General features: G+C 32.9%; 1 protein-coding gene across 1 annotated transcript in view; it reads right to left on the reverse strand.

Moving 5' to 3' along the window:
• Nucleotides 1-16413, reverse strand: part of LOC149082675 (kinase suppressor of Ras 2-like) — a 34254-nt gene that overhangs the window by 16930 nt on the left and 911 nt on the right. Inside the window, exons 2-5 of the mRNA XM_089235948.1 lie at nt 14784-14924; nt 11959-12103; nt 3568-4090; nt 632-801 (exon numbers count right to left, since the gene is read on the reverse strand). Coding sequence (XP_089092074.1) covers nt 632-801; nt 3568-4090; nt 11959-12103; nt 14784-14924 — 979 coding nt within the window. The remainder of the gene's footprint in view (nt 1-631; nt 802-3567; nt 4091-11958; nt 12104-14783; nt 14925-16413) is intronic.

Genomic DNA, 16413 nt, shown 5'->3' on the forward strand with positions numbered 1-16413 from the left:
CCAGAAGAGAAGGTTCTAACATTATGATGTGATAATTGAATGCAAGGAGAAAACTCAACAAACTCATCTCTAGAAAGCAAAAAATACTTAACTTTTTATTTTGATTGACCATTGAATACATGTAAATAGCAAAATTGTTTTTTCTGATCAGAATGTATGAAAATCTGAGTTTACTTTTTAGGATGACTCTCTCAGAGTGTAACTGGTTGCAATGTTTTTTTCCTCAAGAACTTTTACAATTTTTACAAACTTTTTCCCTATAAATAGTTTTCCCTGTGTAAGTTGCTATAGGATTCCATTTGAAAAACCAGCCATCTCATTGAATAAAAACTCACTCTTGTTCCGTAAGATTTGAATAAAATTCCTTCAGACCTATAGAAAGGTTGAATAGATGTCTGTGTTGACTGCTGACTTGAAGGATATTAGGCCTAAGGTACGCTTAACGCAGAGACAGATGAGATAAATCTAATCCACGAGAATGTTGGCAAAGTTTGTGAGTGAGGCAGACCGGTTTTTCCTGTACAGCTCTATGTAACTTCTTGTTGTGTCAATATGGACACACATAACATACAAAATGCATATATAGATATTAGAACATTTACACAACTTGAACTTGTAACATAATGCTTACACTGCACTGATGTTTCATCTATGAAACAGCCATCAGTCTGTTGATCAGGACTTGAAAATGGGGGGGACCTGTTTGGTGACGAGACAAGAGGAGACATCTGACCAAAAAAACCAGATGATTCAAGTCCTGGTTCTGTGGCTAACCTCCGACGAGGAACATTTTCATTCGAGCTAAAATAACAGATAATGAAAAATAACTATTATATATAAAAAATAATTACAATATGAAAAAATGTTCATAAGGAACCAACTAATCATACTTGTTACATTATGATCTTAATTTATAATATCATTTACGATAAGATTTTACTTGCACAACACAAATAAATGAAATACATTATCGGAGGATACTATACAAGAAATTTAATCAAAAAGTTATAACACAAAAAAAAATCCATGGAGACAAACAAGTGATTCATGTGAACCCCAATAGAAGCAAAAACAGAAAAATTACTAATTATTGTTATCGTGTGTGTGTTGTTGAGCTGGCAAAGAGGAGAAAATGACTGAGGATATATATACTGGAAAAAATTAAGGCTGGTTCGATTATTTGGGTTGGTAAACCAATCAATTATTAATCACAGTTAAACATTTTCGTTGAATTAATTGACTCAATCAAGCCAATTAAAGTTTGATTCAAATTTGTGTAAAGTAAGCAATTTAACTTGATCTATTCAGCAAAACCGATTGAATGTCTTAAATTACATACATATATATATGCAATTAACATTTTTGATAAGAAACCAAATTTTAAAATGTTTGAATCAATATTATAATCAAATTTTTTGGCATGAGGAAATACAAGTCAATTCAACGAAAATTAGTGATTTTATTTTCAAATTGAGCTCGATGGGAGTTTTAGAAGGCGAGACCAAAAGTTGCCCCTGCTATGAACAGTTCCAAGAAAACAAGCAACAGTATGATTAAAAGTAGTTTTGCTTCAAGCAGGCAACCTTAAGTTCTTAATTTATTCTTATATTTGTTTACACTTGGTCAATAGATGCATGAAATGAATAATACATATTTTATAGCATCAATTAATATTATTATATTTACGATTAAAATTTGATTAATTAAAAACTTTTGATTAACTGGTTCAAAATTTTAATCTATTCTCAGCCCTAGAAAAAATATTTGCCTTCGATTCATTCATGCACATCTGTTTCTCTTCACTCATAAAAGAGTGACACTTTAGGTATTTTACTGCGTTTAGAGCTGAAGCTACAGGGGTGTTGTGCCAAGCCTATTATGGAACATTATATTCTCAAGGGAAACACAATTCTACTAATTTTGTTATGCATATTTTCAAAATTAGGGTTATTATGGGCTTTAAAGGTATGCAATACATACACATGAACAGTAATTGAAACATAAGTTTTTTACTCTGATTTGATCAGATTATCATTGAGAACCATTACGCGTGCCAAGCTTAGCAGATGTGCCATAGTTTGCTGACTCTGTGGTTTAGAGTGTGACTTGAATTTTTTTGTTTATTTACAGACTTTGTTTTTTATAATGTATATCTGCATTTTTGAAAAAATAATGGTCTGTGATTGATGACATTATGAAGTTCAAACTGGTCTACAATTTAAGACAGGCCCAGTCTGACATGGACATAAGCAGACATGACAAAATTGACATGAAGCCTCTCAGTAGTGATGATTGTTGAGGAGTCAGGGAATGACCCCCCCCCCCCCCCGGGACAACATTATCATAATCGAATAAAGAAATCACTCAAAAATGTAATTTGTTTTATTATATGCCTGGAAGGCTAAATTTGGTCATAGACCCTTTTCAAATCTGAGTTCGTCTTCTTTCGAACTCTCACACACATATATAAATTTATCGTTACAGTAATCGACACAATTTCAAAAAGAAAAAAATGGAAATAAATAAAATACAACAAGAAACTCAAAGACCTGAATTTTTTTTTCTAAAAAGGATATTATACAATTTGAAGAAAAAACGAACCCCTCCCCCCTTCCTGTAGCTTTGTGTATGAGTGTGGTAGTCTCTAGAAACTACAAACAATCCAAAGCAGTTGGCAATTCTGCATAAGGCATAGTAGTCTGGCAAAGGCATAAATTTAATAAACATTTGTATAGCCCATAAACCAGAGATGGTACATAAAGATGGGATAGGTGGCCTACAGGCAGACATTAAATTTTGATTCTAACTAAATGAAAATTATTAAAATGTATGCAACTAACATCAATGGCATTCACATAGGATCGAATAAAAAAAGTTAGACCCACATACTGTAAATTAGTTGTCCATTGAATTATTTCAGAAATTTTAGTGGTTGGATTAAAAAAAGGTGAGAAAAACTGATCTATACACATCAATTTGTATAAGAACTTCCACACTTGAAGATACAGTACAATTTTATACCACACACAAATTAAAAAAAATAGCTTTCTCCATATTAAAGAAAGACCTTTTTCTGGATATCCTGCCAAGGTGAACTCGGAAAGAAAATTCTTCTGGTTTTAGCTGGGAATCGAACCCCAGTCTTCTTGAAATCCAATCAAATGCGCTACCATATACTCCACAAGAAACCTGACCTTGCTAAGCTTCTTCTTCAACGTGCACGTCACACCAGTGGGTGAAATAAGGAAAGAAGGGTCAGGTCTCTAGTAGTGTGTATAGTAACACACTTGCTTGGATTGTAAGAGGAGCTGGGTTTGATTCCTGTCTCAGAGACCAGAACACTTTTCTTTCTGAGTTCACCTCCACATAATATCCAGAAAACAGCCACTTTCCTTGATACATCAAACTAAGAAAAAACCCATCTCTCTTTCTTTCCTCCATATTATTTTGTTAACTCTAAAATTTGGAAAAACTTGCAATGTCTAGAAATAATTTAAAAATTTTCAAAAGAATTTGTTATGGCAAGTTTTATAAACCCTAAATTTTGGAGTTGAAAAAAAAAATTACCTCACAGATATCTCAGTCTGATCTGCCCTATCTGCCAACTGCTCTTCGTGAGATTTACTTTTTGTCAGAGGGTAGGCTTCAGGTAGTAATGTTGTCTGATGTTTTTTGCATGCAGGTGGTGTTGTGGGAAACTTCTTTTCAGTTCTGTTCTCGAAAATGGGCGGTGTTGGTGGTGGTGTAAACCGCCTCTCGCGAGGTGCAGTATTAACAGGAAATAAAGAAGTAGTAGAGGGTGTAGGGGACCACAGGCCATGATGCACAGACGATATTACAGAAGATGATGATGAAACAGTCAAATGGCCAGGCTGGCCACTTCGCAGTCCAGTACTAGAAATGAATGGAGGTGACTGTGGAGAGGCTGTTGGTACACTTTTCAAAAGTTCTTCTGATGGTACAGATGACCTAGCAACACGTCGTTGATGATGAGTCCGGGGAGAAGAGTTTATGTTGGAGATCCTATCCCAAGAATCCCAATGTAGATCTAGATCTGCAGCACTAGATACTTCTCCACGAATCTGACGCTCTGAGAAAAAAAAAACAGTATTATATGTGTGAAAGGATTAAATTATGAACTTTTAAAAGAAATATCTATCAATACAATGAAAAGTTATGACTTTTTTAAAAACTGCATGTCAGATATGATGAAATAATTTAGAATTAGTAAAAAACATATGTACATATAAATGCTTTAAGAACTCTCTCAAGCTTAAACCTATTGGAATTGTTAAATCAAGCCATTTAAAAATGCCATCAATTAAATTAAAACAATATAGATGCTTAAAAAGAAATAATCATTCAATAATCCAATAATGTCTATCCAATTTCACACATATGTATAACATACTTTTAATTTTTCTTGAGGAGCCTTTTTGACAGCTAAACACTTGGGAAATTGAAGCTGAAAATCTATGCAATTGTTTGAGCATCTTGGTTTTGTAAAGAAATTATTTTATTAAGAAAAAAAGTTTTTGGTCAAAAATAAAGAACACAAACATTATTTGGTCTTAATATTTCAATTCTATTTCCCTGTCCCTTTTGGGTGGTCAGCAAAAGCTGAGCTCGATCCTGATTGGTCAGCATTTTTCCAAAATCAGCCAATTTTTATTTTGGCTTCCTGAGTGGAACTCAAAAACCCACAGACGTCTCCTACTTGGCTGGCTTTACAGACAGCCAGAGAAATTTTTTCTTTCCCACCTCACTCACACACTACAGTGTCTGGTGACAGCAAGTCTAGTGTCTGCTGTCAGTGAAAACACTTTGTATTTTCTCAGTAAAACTGCTATATTTCATGAAATTGATAGGATCATTTTTCCTCCAACTGAAATTGGATAGACCAAAAAGCTTGCCTGAAAAAATATTTCATTCATACTTCAAACTCACTTGATGTATTATTTTATATGCTGAATTAGCCTTGAAAAACATTAATGAAATAGTTCATAATTACATTTTTTTGTGGTTGAAAATTAAGAAAAAAATTTGCATTTTGAAATTTTACCTCAACTTAAAATTCATTCGTACGGTTTCTTGGAAGGACTCAAACAATAAAAGAAATTGTAGCAATTATACATAGTAGAACCCTTCTAATCTGGACAGATACTGCAGAGAACTTTTTCCCTCAACTGTTGACTTCAGTATTTTTTCTTTACCCAAATTCTGTTTAAGTTTTTTCTATTACATTATCCATTTTCCATGTACCAAATTTTCCTGTTGGTGTCCAGTGCAGTTTTCGGCTTCTGGAGAAGCGGAAAAAATGATGGCACCTGCGTGTTTCAACAAATGTGATTTCGTCAGAAAATCAGCTTTGATAAAAAAAAAAAATGTTTTTTTTCTTTATTTCATTTCTACGTGCTGTACAGTAAACCTTAATGTTTTAGAACTTGTCCAGAGCTCTATGATTTTCTGTGATAAAGTGAATTTCGAAGAATGCCAAAAATGTCAAGTGATCAATGGCAATGTAATATTTTAAATATATAGTATATATGAGAAGGTTGAACTTTTGAAAAAGGTAGAACAAGGGAAAACCAGTATGAAAAATATGGAATCAGAAAATCTACTTTTTAAGATCTTCAGGAAAAATCTTTTTTTTTTAGATTTTTTTTTTTCAAATCCATGTCTATGCAAAATATCTTTAAAGAATACGTAAAAGGAACTTTTTACTTTATGTTAAATATGAAATTACTATATGTTAAATATGAAATTACTATATGTTAAATATGAAATTACTATATGTTAAATATGAAATTACTATATGTTAAATATGAAATTACTATATGTTAAATATGAAATTACTATATGTTAAATATGAAATTACTATATGTTAAATATGAAATTACTATATGTTAAATATGAAATTACTATATGTTAAATATGAAATTACTATATGTTAAATATGAAATTACTATATGTTAAATATGAAATTACTATATGTTAAATATGAAATTACTATATGTTAAATTTATAAATCATGGTTTAAAATTAAATTATTATTTGCATATACACTCATTGCCATAAAAATTAGCGCACCCAGAAGAAGTCGTCAAAATGAAACGAAATTTTACACATGTAAGTACTACGTTGATATAAGTAAGTGATTAGAAAATCCAAGAAAAAAGATCATTTATTGCAGAAAAAAGTACAGATGAACAGAAGTTTTAGTACTCTGTTGGACCCCCCTCTAGCGTGAATGCACGATGCGATACGAGCGGGCATTGAGGCATACAAGTTCCGTATGATGTCCTGAGACATCTCGTTCCACAGTTGCTGTAAATGTGGCTCTAGTTCAACCAACCTCGTAGGGTGTCCAACTTGCCGTCCCAAATGATCCCAGATATGCTCGATTGGTGACAAATCTGGGGATAGAGCAGGCCAGGGAAGGGTGGTAATGTGGCGGAGGCAGTCTTGTGACATCCTTGCTGTGTGTGGCCTAGCATTGTCTTGTTGAAAAATGGCTCCTGGGAGCCCTGCCATAAGTGGCAACACATGTGGCTGAAGGATGTTATGGACGTACCGCTGGGCTGTCATTGTGCCATGGATCAATATTAGGGGTAACCGTGTATCGTAAGCAATAGCACCCCATACCATGACACCAGCTGTGGGAGCGGTGTGTCGCTGTAAAGCGAAGGCAGGATTGAAGCGTTCACCACGGGGCCTCCACACACGAACACGATTGTCATCACTGCTCAAGTTGAATCTCGATTCGTCGCTGAAGACGACCTGGTTCCATTCCGTTGCAGTCCAATCCTGTCGTGCTCGACACCACTCCAAACGGAGGCGTTGGTGGGTGGGTGTCATTGGCAGCACACGTAATGGGCGCCGCGATACCAGATGTCCCTCAGCCAGGCGCCAAGCTGCTGCCTGTGTCTGGATAGCGGCCAATGAGGCAGTTGGCTCTACGCGTGCGTTTCGGATGATGTGACGGTCTTCTCGACGACTGGTCTGTCGAGGGCGTCCTGAACCTGGTCGCCGTGTAAATGACGTCTCTTCTGTCCACTGGTCCCAACACCTCCTCACAGTAAAATCAGAACGGCCTAGTTGACGAGCTACTCGCCTAGCTGACCACCCAGCTTCCATCATCCCGATGATTCTTCCCCTATCGAACTCTGACAACTGCTCATATGGTCTTCGACGGCAGCGTAACGGCATGTCTACCTCAGCATTTCCTTTGCAAACAATTAAATACACTCCAGCAAGCTCTGCTTACCTGTTTTATACTCCAAGGAGAACGAAGTTCAACGCCCTCTAGTGGCATTACGCAATCACGCTGCATTTCTAATCATTTGCATATCTGCCCGACATGTACCTTCAGGCCAACTTTCGTTTCGATCCCACAATTATTTCTTGGTGCGCAAATTTTTATGGCAATGAGTGTATATTAATGTTCTTTAAAGGAAAATATGAATTAAGAATGCATAATTTTTTCACCTAATCTTTCAAATTTAATTCACATCATTAATGAATAAACAAACAATTAACAAATGAACTACAAATATGAAATATGAATACCAAAAATCTGTGTTCATGTAACATGAAAGATTGTTGAACCTGAATTAACTTCATGGATTAACATTTTTCTTGAAGTGCTTTTATTCATGAGCCCCCCTCCCCTTTGAAGTAAATGCCTGGTGGTGACTCAGTATTGCTTATATGGTGCCTTTCTCAATTCCCTCGATGTACAACCAGAGGGTCATTCAGCGTGAACTAAATGAAAACATTTTATTGACAAGATTGTCTATAGTGCAATTGATGGATGCATTTCCAACTTGCATGTTAGGTTGCTTACTCTATATATAATTCACACATTTTTATTTTTTCACAGATTTAATGAGTTTTGGTAAAAAACAAGATAAAATACTAGACTTTTTCACATTTCGTATTAAAATTCCAACAGTATTGATGTAGGTACAATATCTATTAATATTTTAAATCAGCAAATTAGGACATAGAATTAGGCTTTATACAAAAACTAATTTGTTTTTTTTTATTAAGAAAATCCTAGTGTCCCACTGTAACGCATTGCAAGATCTAGAAATAGACTGCTATCTATAATGTATTGCTATATAAAAATTATACATTGCTGTCTAGAAACACAACAGCTATCGTTCTTCAATGTATCTAGGGATTGGTTCTAGTCTATATTTACCAGGTCTTCTATATTTCTTTTAATCAAGAACTTTACATTTCGATAACATGCATACCATACTAGGTTATTTTTACTTCAATATTACTGAAGTCTAATAAAGGAAAAATGAAACTTAAATTTCATGATTTAAATCATTTTTTAAGAAAACCAAGTGATTTAAATTGGCATACCCTGGCTCAAAGAGGCACATTACTGCTTTAAATAAAAGCTAAAAGCAAAATAAAGCTAAAAGCAGCAAACTTCTGCAAAATGGCTAAGATATGCTTTAACCATATCCTGTTTTGGTTGTGAACCTTCATTACTTAATAGCAGGGTTGGGTTTTTGACATGACAAGTGTCAAAAACTGGTTTAAACTGTCAAAAACTGGTTTAAACCGTCAAAAACCGTCGAAAACCTAAATGAATGCCTTTTGATAATGTTTTGAACATAATAGGTGTACAACATGATGAAAAACTTACTTTTTGGCATATTACAATGTTTTATTTTTAAACATTAATTTATTACAATAATTAAAACAAAATATTAATTATAATTTGCACTTTTGAATTTTTCAACATATCTAGTCTAGAACATATAAAATATAATTTTATGGTTTATTTATCTAAGCTACTCATTACCTGTGTTCAATTTGTTAAGTGGATTAGAGCTGCTTATTCAAAATATGTATGATAGGGCATCAGGGTTAGGTTTTTGACCCCAGAAACTAACTCGGTATTAAAACTATCAAAATCTTACTGTCAATGATGTCAAATAGTTTTTGTTAACTTGATAGATATGTTAAATAACAAAATACTTACTTTTATTTAGATTAAAGGGTTTTATATTCAGAATTATAATTACTGAGGAAAAATATATATTTTGATATTTTAAATTTTCTGATCTGCCCAAAATTTTATTCCATATAAAATTTCTGACGCAGCATCTGTTAATGCACTAACTAAACTCATTTATTTTCGCCTGAAAATGTCTTAGATCAGTGTGTATAAATTCACACAGCTTTAAAGAGTATTTTCAACCAAAGCAGAGCTGACAAGACTTGATACCCAAAGCATTCGTTTTGCACGTTTGAATACAGCTTCAATGGAAAACCATTGCATTATAAATACTAGTAAATGTACCATATCATAGTGCAAAAGTAAGAATAAACCAAGTTTGACATATACAAGCTAGCATTGCTAAATTAAATGACATTTTAGTCCTACAATTTAGTATTTTGATCGCTAGATATATTTCAATGTTAGCAATAAGAGTATTGTTTTAAGTATCAGTGGTTATCTAGACAATTTAATAATAACAGAAATCAACATTACATACATGATGTAATAAACTTTTTTAAACACTTATCTGTTGTAAAAAGAGTACAGCAGATAGTTTATATCAATGCATATATATAAGCAGTTGAAGAAATTTTGGAAGGTCAAGAATCATCTTGAATCAAAGAATGTCAAATCGTTCCACAGTTTTCCATTCAATGTTCATGTTATGCTTTATTCAAATTTTATAAGAAAAAAAAAACATATATTGTCCAAAATAATTCTGTCGGGAGTAGAAAATTATTTTAGAATCTTATTAAATATTTATTCTTTGTATAACATAGTCACTTTAAACATTACATACAATTAACGTGTGCATTTTCAATGGGAATTTTTATATCAAAAAGCAATATTTGAGGTTTTTGACAAAGGTTTTTGACGTGACAGTTTAAACCACAGTTTAAACTGTCAAAAACCTGCCAACCCTGCTTAATAGTGTAACATAAATAAAAATATCAAACTGAAAAAATAAAAATTAAACAAATTTTTAAGAAGTGGTCCATTGTGCCCCCATCTTAACCAACACATGATAATGGGTGCGTTTTAAGAAAAAAATATATATTCGTATTTCAGATCCCACTATGAAAGTTAATTGCTTCATATGAATTTTTGTGAAATGAAGGAAAATCTTGTGAGCTTTTTTGAATCAGAATTATCAAAAAAAAAAATGGTTTTTAAGAATGCTAGTCATTTTTCCAGTTATTAGTAACATATACTGTATAGTACGATAGATTAGTAGCATATTATTATGCCTCTTTAAAGCTCTGCTCCAATCCCTTCACAGGCACTGTTGTGGTTAACTACAGTTAGTGATCCACCTTTGAGGTACAAATGCAAGCCATTCCCCTTTTCAAAAAATTTCTATCCTGAGAAGCAACCACTCCTACAACATTTAAGAAGTTCCCCCATAAAAATATTTATTTGTTGCCAGTTTTCAGTTTGAAGGATAGATGGCAGGAACTTAATTCATAACACGTAATGTATTTACATATAAGATACTGTAGTTAGGTTCCACAAAAACACAAGTCTGACACAGCCACCTTCTTAGAGGTTGAACAGTTAATAAATGTCCCCTGATAGGTAGGGGTTGCAGACTGTCAATAAGTGTTTTTTTTTACTTTGTACAGGTTACTGGGCTGTCATATTATCTAAGGCTGAACAAATCGCAAAAAAATCTAGGCACAGAAAAAAATTTTAAGTGTCGAAAAACTTACCCAAAGAAAAAAAAAAGGTCCAAAATAATGTTTCTTTTTACTTTTTCGAAGCATAACCCTCTTTTACATTGGCAGATATGCTGCTAATTCCAAACATTTTGTGCTGATCTCAGCCTTCAAAATTTAATAACTATGCAAAAAAAATTTTAGGCACCAATACCATTTTTTGCCTGGAGGTTTGTCCGACCCAGATATTATCTTATAAGAAAAATTTGAAATCGTAATTTATTACTTTAATTTTTTATACTATGAAAATACAAAACAATACATTTTAGATTTTATGGGGGGGGGGGGAGATCAAAACCAACCTTTATTACAAGGGGTCCATGACATCAAAAAGTGTGGGGGAAACAGATCTATAATGTATGGTAAGATAAAGACCTGATTAATATAAAAAATACTCAAACTGTTCAGGAATTTACGAAAGTGGAATAAAGTTTGGAAAAATGTTAATGTAAAAAAATTTCATAAAAGTCTGTGGCTATATTTTTTCCCCCAAGTTTTTTTTTTTTTCATGAACATTTCAGACCCGCCAACCTTCAAAAGATGAAAATCCTCCAATTTTTCACAAAAATTAGAGGCAAATCATACAAATGCTTTTGCATGTCATACATTTGTCATTTTATAGCCATAAGAACCTACACACAGATGTGCCAACTTTTGGAATTCAGAAAAAAAATCTGGAGATTTCAAATTTATCAAATATATTACCATGTGAGGATGTTCACCCCCTCCCCCCAGAAATTTAAAAAAAAAAGCTTTGATCAACTGGAAAAAAGTGCCCTTCCCCAAGTAGGTCCTGGGTAGCACTGAGTAGAATATAATCATTGTGGATGCTATCAGTGATGGCTAACAGTGATCTTGGTTATAGGAACTCTCAAAAGCAGTTGTATGTTTTCTTTTTGAAGACATTTGATCGGAGAAAACAAAATGTATAAATATTATTTACACATTTGAAAATGTATAAATATTATTCATACATTTCCAACACAGAAGATTTCATTATGAAAAAAAGCACTGTGTATTTCATACATAATTCAGGTTTCTCTATAGCCAGTGTCCAGCTGCAACTACATTCTATAAGTTCCAGTAAACACACCAATATGTTTTTACAAACTAGTCCTGAACACTATTTCATTTTTTAACTGTCATTCCTATTTACAAATTAATTGTTCAAGTTCATAAAAGCAAGTGTGAACTGTGTAAAACTGACATAATACTTGCCAGTATAAGCTTTCAAATTACGCAGAGCAATAAGAAGGCGTCGTTTTTCCTCATCCTTTGCATCAGATTTGTGCATAACTTCCTTTACTTCTTGTTCTGGGAGTTTCAGCAGAAGTTCCAAAGTTGCTACTTTTGTACTGATACCCTGGAGAAAGAAAAGAAATAAGAAAAAAATGTGAAAATATTTACATTCAAATGCAAATCTAATCATTATAAAACAATCCCAGAGAGTGGGTTTTATTACATCCCTAATCTATATTTTTAACTACACATGATCAAATAAACACACACATATCAAAGAAATTGGCTCATTTGTGCAAACTCTATTTGTACCAGTTTTTGTTTCAGAAGTGCAGTGTCAGGATTCGCGCTGCCCATTGTCATCAAGTGAAATCAAAAGGTTTCATTTGGCAAGTAAATAGAAGATTGAATTTGTCAATAAGGAGTGTCTATTCGTTAACGTTGATAAAGAGCACATACTTTTGCACATATATGGTCATTCCCACGAAAGTGGACAAAAAATGAAAAAAAAAAGTCATCCAAAAAAAAAATGTCAACAAATAAATCCAAAAAAATTCTCTTAGAAACTCTTCTGCATCTGCTACTAAATAAAATATTGTCAGCAATAAAGTTTGTTGAAAATTCATGATGGAAAAATATTAATTTAAATTTAATAATGTTAAGAGATAGGCAAATCCAATGAGACATTTTGTTTCAGCATCTAATTTGATGTTAATGCTTGACAATCTCAAAATAGGTTCCATCGATTTTGACAGTTCATTTTTAACTTGGGCAAGCACTAATACTCTAAATAATTTGTTTGTCAATTGCATTTTATTTAATTTTTTTAAATTTGTGTTTCTTGCTCTTTTTTTTCATCGATTTCACAGGGACAAATGATTTCTAATTTGTCTTTGCTTTGCTAGAGCACGAGATACACTCTCAAATTTCTTTAGATGAGACATTACTGCGACATGATGTTGCAACCCAGAAATTTGGATTTTTTTCACTCCCCCCCCCCCTAACTTCTGATCAAACCTTTCTTCTGGTTCCCTAATGCAAGGAGAAAGACATTTTTTCATGTTTTGTAACATTGATAAAAAATTAAGCATTATGAAAATGTGTGATATTCAGAAATAACAAAATTCTCTGAACTGAAACACATGGTAAAGTGAAAATAATTTTCAATTATATATTTCTCATAAAAAAAATGCCAGTAGAAGGACATTTAATAACTCAACATCTGTATTTTTTTGAAAAAGAACTCTCTTCTGGCCATTGGTATTCTTATTTGGAAGCGATGCCTCTGTAGGTTGTCTATCCATGATCCCGAAGAAAAGTTCTTCTGATGGTAAATAAACTATTTGGTGGACTAGTTTGTAGCACATCTTCAGATGCAGCGATTCTACGCCATTTCAGTGAGTGAAAACCCAGAAATTGAAATTTTGTTTTAAGATAGAAAGTCATCATTTAGCAAGTCTTGAATCTGAAAAATGAACTGAGGACAGCCAGGAGACAGACATTTCCTTAACAAATAAAAATTTGTTTGAGCAAATTTTAAAAATATATTGATGAGAAAATTAAAAAAAAGATTAGCAACTTTTCAGAAACTTGAATATGAATAGAAAGTGACAAGAAAAAAAGTTCTGTGTTAAATGCAATATATTTTACACAGAAGGAACTATTATTTAATGTAACTGCTGGGGACACAATTTAGGCCAATTTTGGGAGAACGACCTATATAACAAATGTTTTTGTATTTTATTCAACACCAATAAAACTAGTTTGAAGTGGAACCACGAGCAAATTAATAAATTATCAACTTGTACCATCAAAAACCAGAATTGTGGGACAAACACAATATTACTACCATATTAAAACTTAAAAATAGTTTATCTGTACTGGAAAAGGAAAGCCTGAATACAAAATTTAATAAAAACATTCTTGTTTCTTGAGAAAAACAATGTAAACAATATAATTTCAATATAAAAACCATGGGAAAAACCACTCAACCACAAATGTCCTGCTCTGTTCCACATCATTTTGAGCTCCCAACTGCTATGTGATATCCCCTGCAATGCAATATAGTTGTCATGGATTCAGCTTAGGATTGTGAGAAACCCTGGTTGAGAAGCATCAATGTAGTATAATGGGCTTGACAAAGCAAAAAAAAATTTATGGGGCAAGCATGATTTTTTCTCCTAAAAAAAAATGGTCATAAATAATAGTTTTGACTTTTCCTGGGACTTTACATTCCCATCCTAGGTTAAAAGACACTGTCATGAAATCAGAATATTTTATGTCATTCAAAGACTCTAATTTAGGAATCCCCCCCATAGACCTACAAAAAAAAATTGTAAGGCCCCCCCCCCCCCCCACATTACCTATTTTCTAGTCGCCATGGTAACCTGGCACCTGGGATTTGTCAATCCATAGTCTACATACTTTAAAAATTCTGGACATTTCGCTTATTTAATAAAAATATGATAGAGAAGTTCATTGGAAGAAGTCCATATATACAAAATACTGATGTCTGACAATGCTGTACCCTGGCCAGCGCTAAAAACATTTTATTCAACTACAATTAACAAAATGAAGAAAAAATGAGTAGCCAATAATTTTCTATAGAACCTATAAATCTAAGTAAAATTATTTATTTACTTGACAAAAAAAAAAGATTCAATACAGGGCTACCTACGTCTCAACTATAGAATTTCTGAAAGTTGACAAATTCTGTTGTATTAAAATTTTAAATCTTAAGATAATGATCTCTTTTGTCAATTATCCTGATTAATAAAATTTCAAATTGTTAAGTAAATCAATACCTCCATCGATTTCTTGCATAATCCAACAACTTGTAGCCATTTTTGCAGGCGTGGATATTGAACTAGTTCTGGAAGCGATGCACTTTCTGGACATTTCAGCTTGGCAATCAATTGTCTGCTGAACAACTTTATTAATTTACTCTGGAAAAAAATAAACAAACAGATAGGCTAAATAAAAGCATTACATATAATGATACTAGAAGCACTGTAGCAAATCATTGCAATATCTGTAATTAATTTACTTTTTGATTTAGCAAAAAAAAAAAAAAACCCATAGATGTTTTTTTATGCAAGCAGTATTAAATTTATTATGTAAAAAAAATATATTTAAAAAAAGTTTATCTACTGTAGATGCCGCTTATTAGAATCATGGATAATATCATTAGGGTATCATCGTCACTTTTGCAAAATATGAAACAGACCTATGTAATAACATGGGAAAAATTCATTTACAGTTATCAGAACTTTGGTTTATGTTATAACTTGTTTTTGTGAGAGATTTTTTTTTGTTTTTGCATATTTTGAAGCTAAGGTTGAATCAAACTCCCCCCCCCCCCTTCCCCAATTAAATTATCATTATCAATCTGCAAGACTATGTAGGAGGGGATAAGGCTCCCTTAACAAAATTTCCTTATTCTATTCACAATGTCCCAATTGGGCCATAATAGCAGCTATGATCTATGTATGTGTGATCTATTCTTTTGTGAAATTTCTTTCCTAGAGTGAAAGCATGTGCAAGGCAGAAAAAAAAAGACCCTTTCTTCAGTTCATGGTAAATTTCTTTCAACTGACCACATTCCCAGTTCCTCAGTCAAGAAAATTTCACAAAGGAATCTATGGAATGTACCACAGTTATAAAAAGTATCATAATTCGTAATACATATTAAACAGTTCCATTCTAACTCCTCACAATTTCTGAATGAAAAAACTATATTAGCTCAAAGGGGAAAAATACTGTTTTAGAACAATTAAAAACCACAGGATTTAACATTTTTAAAAACTAAAATGCCATATCTTTTTTTTCAAGACATTCTTTTGATTTCATGCAGGTGATAATAACCCCCCCCCCCCCCAATAAATCCAAACTATAATTCTGCAGATTGACTAGTTCTTAAAACTCATGGAAGTAGTTTTCATAACATGAACTATATAGTGAACATTACTACATACAGTTACACCATATACAGGCAATGGATAAAATTAACAATGGTTGATAGAGCCTGGGTGATGCATAATACGAAATGAAATGAGTTGAACCATGGGCAGTAGACTAATTTCTGGGGGGAAGGGATCACGGGGCAAGATGAAGAGGTCAATTCATAAGAAGGCATTCACATTAGATCAGTCTGCTCCATCACTGATGTTGGGAAGGCATTACCCCCCCCCCCCCATCTCTGCTTATGAGTTAAATCTAACATCTTGTTTACGTTAAGTGGATTTAATAAATGCTCATACAATAACTTTTTATAGGAAGGCCCCTGGTGCATGCACATAGATCTACTTGACTGAAAAAATTGAATCAGGTTTGTTTATTAAGCAACTAAAGCACTTGATAACTTAACGGAGTGCAAACAGCCCTAAACATCTGCATACATTTCAAAGTACTTGACAATTTAAAATTTAGTTAATT

The sequence above is a fragment of the Pholcus phalangioides genome, unplaced genomic scaffold (genome assembly GCF_987345545.1).
Source record: "Pholcus phalangioides strain wild (caught in Gottingen) unplaced genomic scaffold, Ppha-v1.0 ptg000009l_1, whole genome shotgun sequence".
Taxonomy (NCBI): domain Eukaryota; kingdom Metazoa; phylum Arthropoda; class Arachnida; order Araneae; family Pholcidae; genus Pholcus; species Pholcus phalangioides.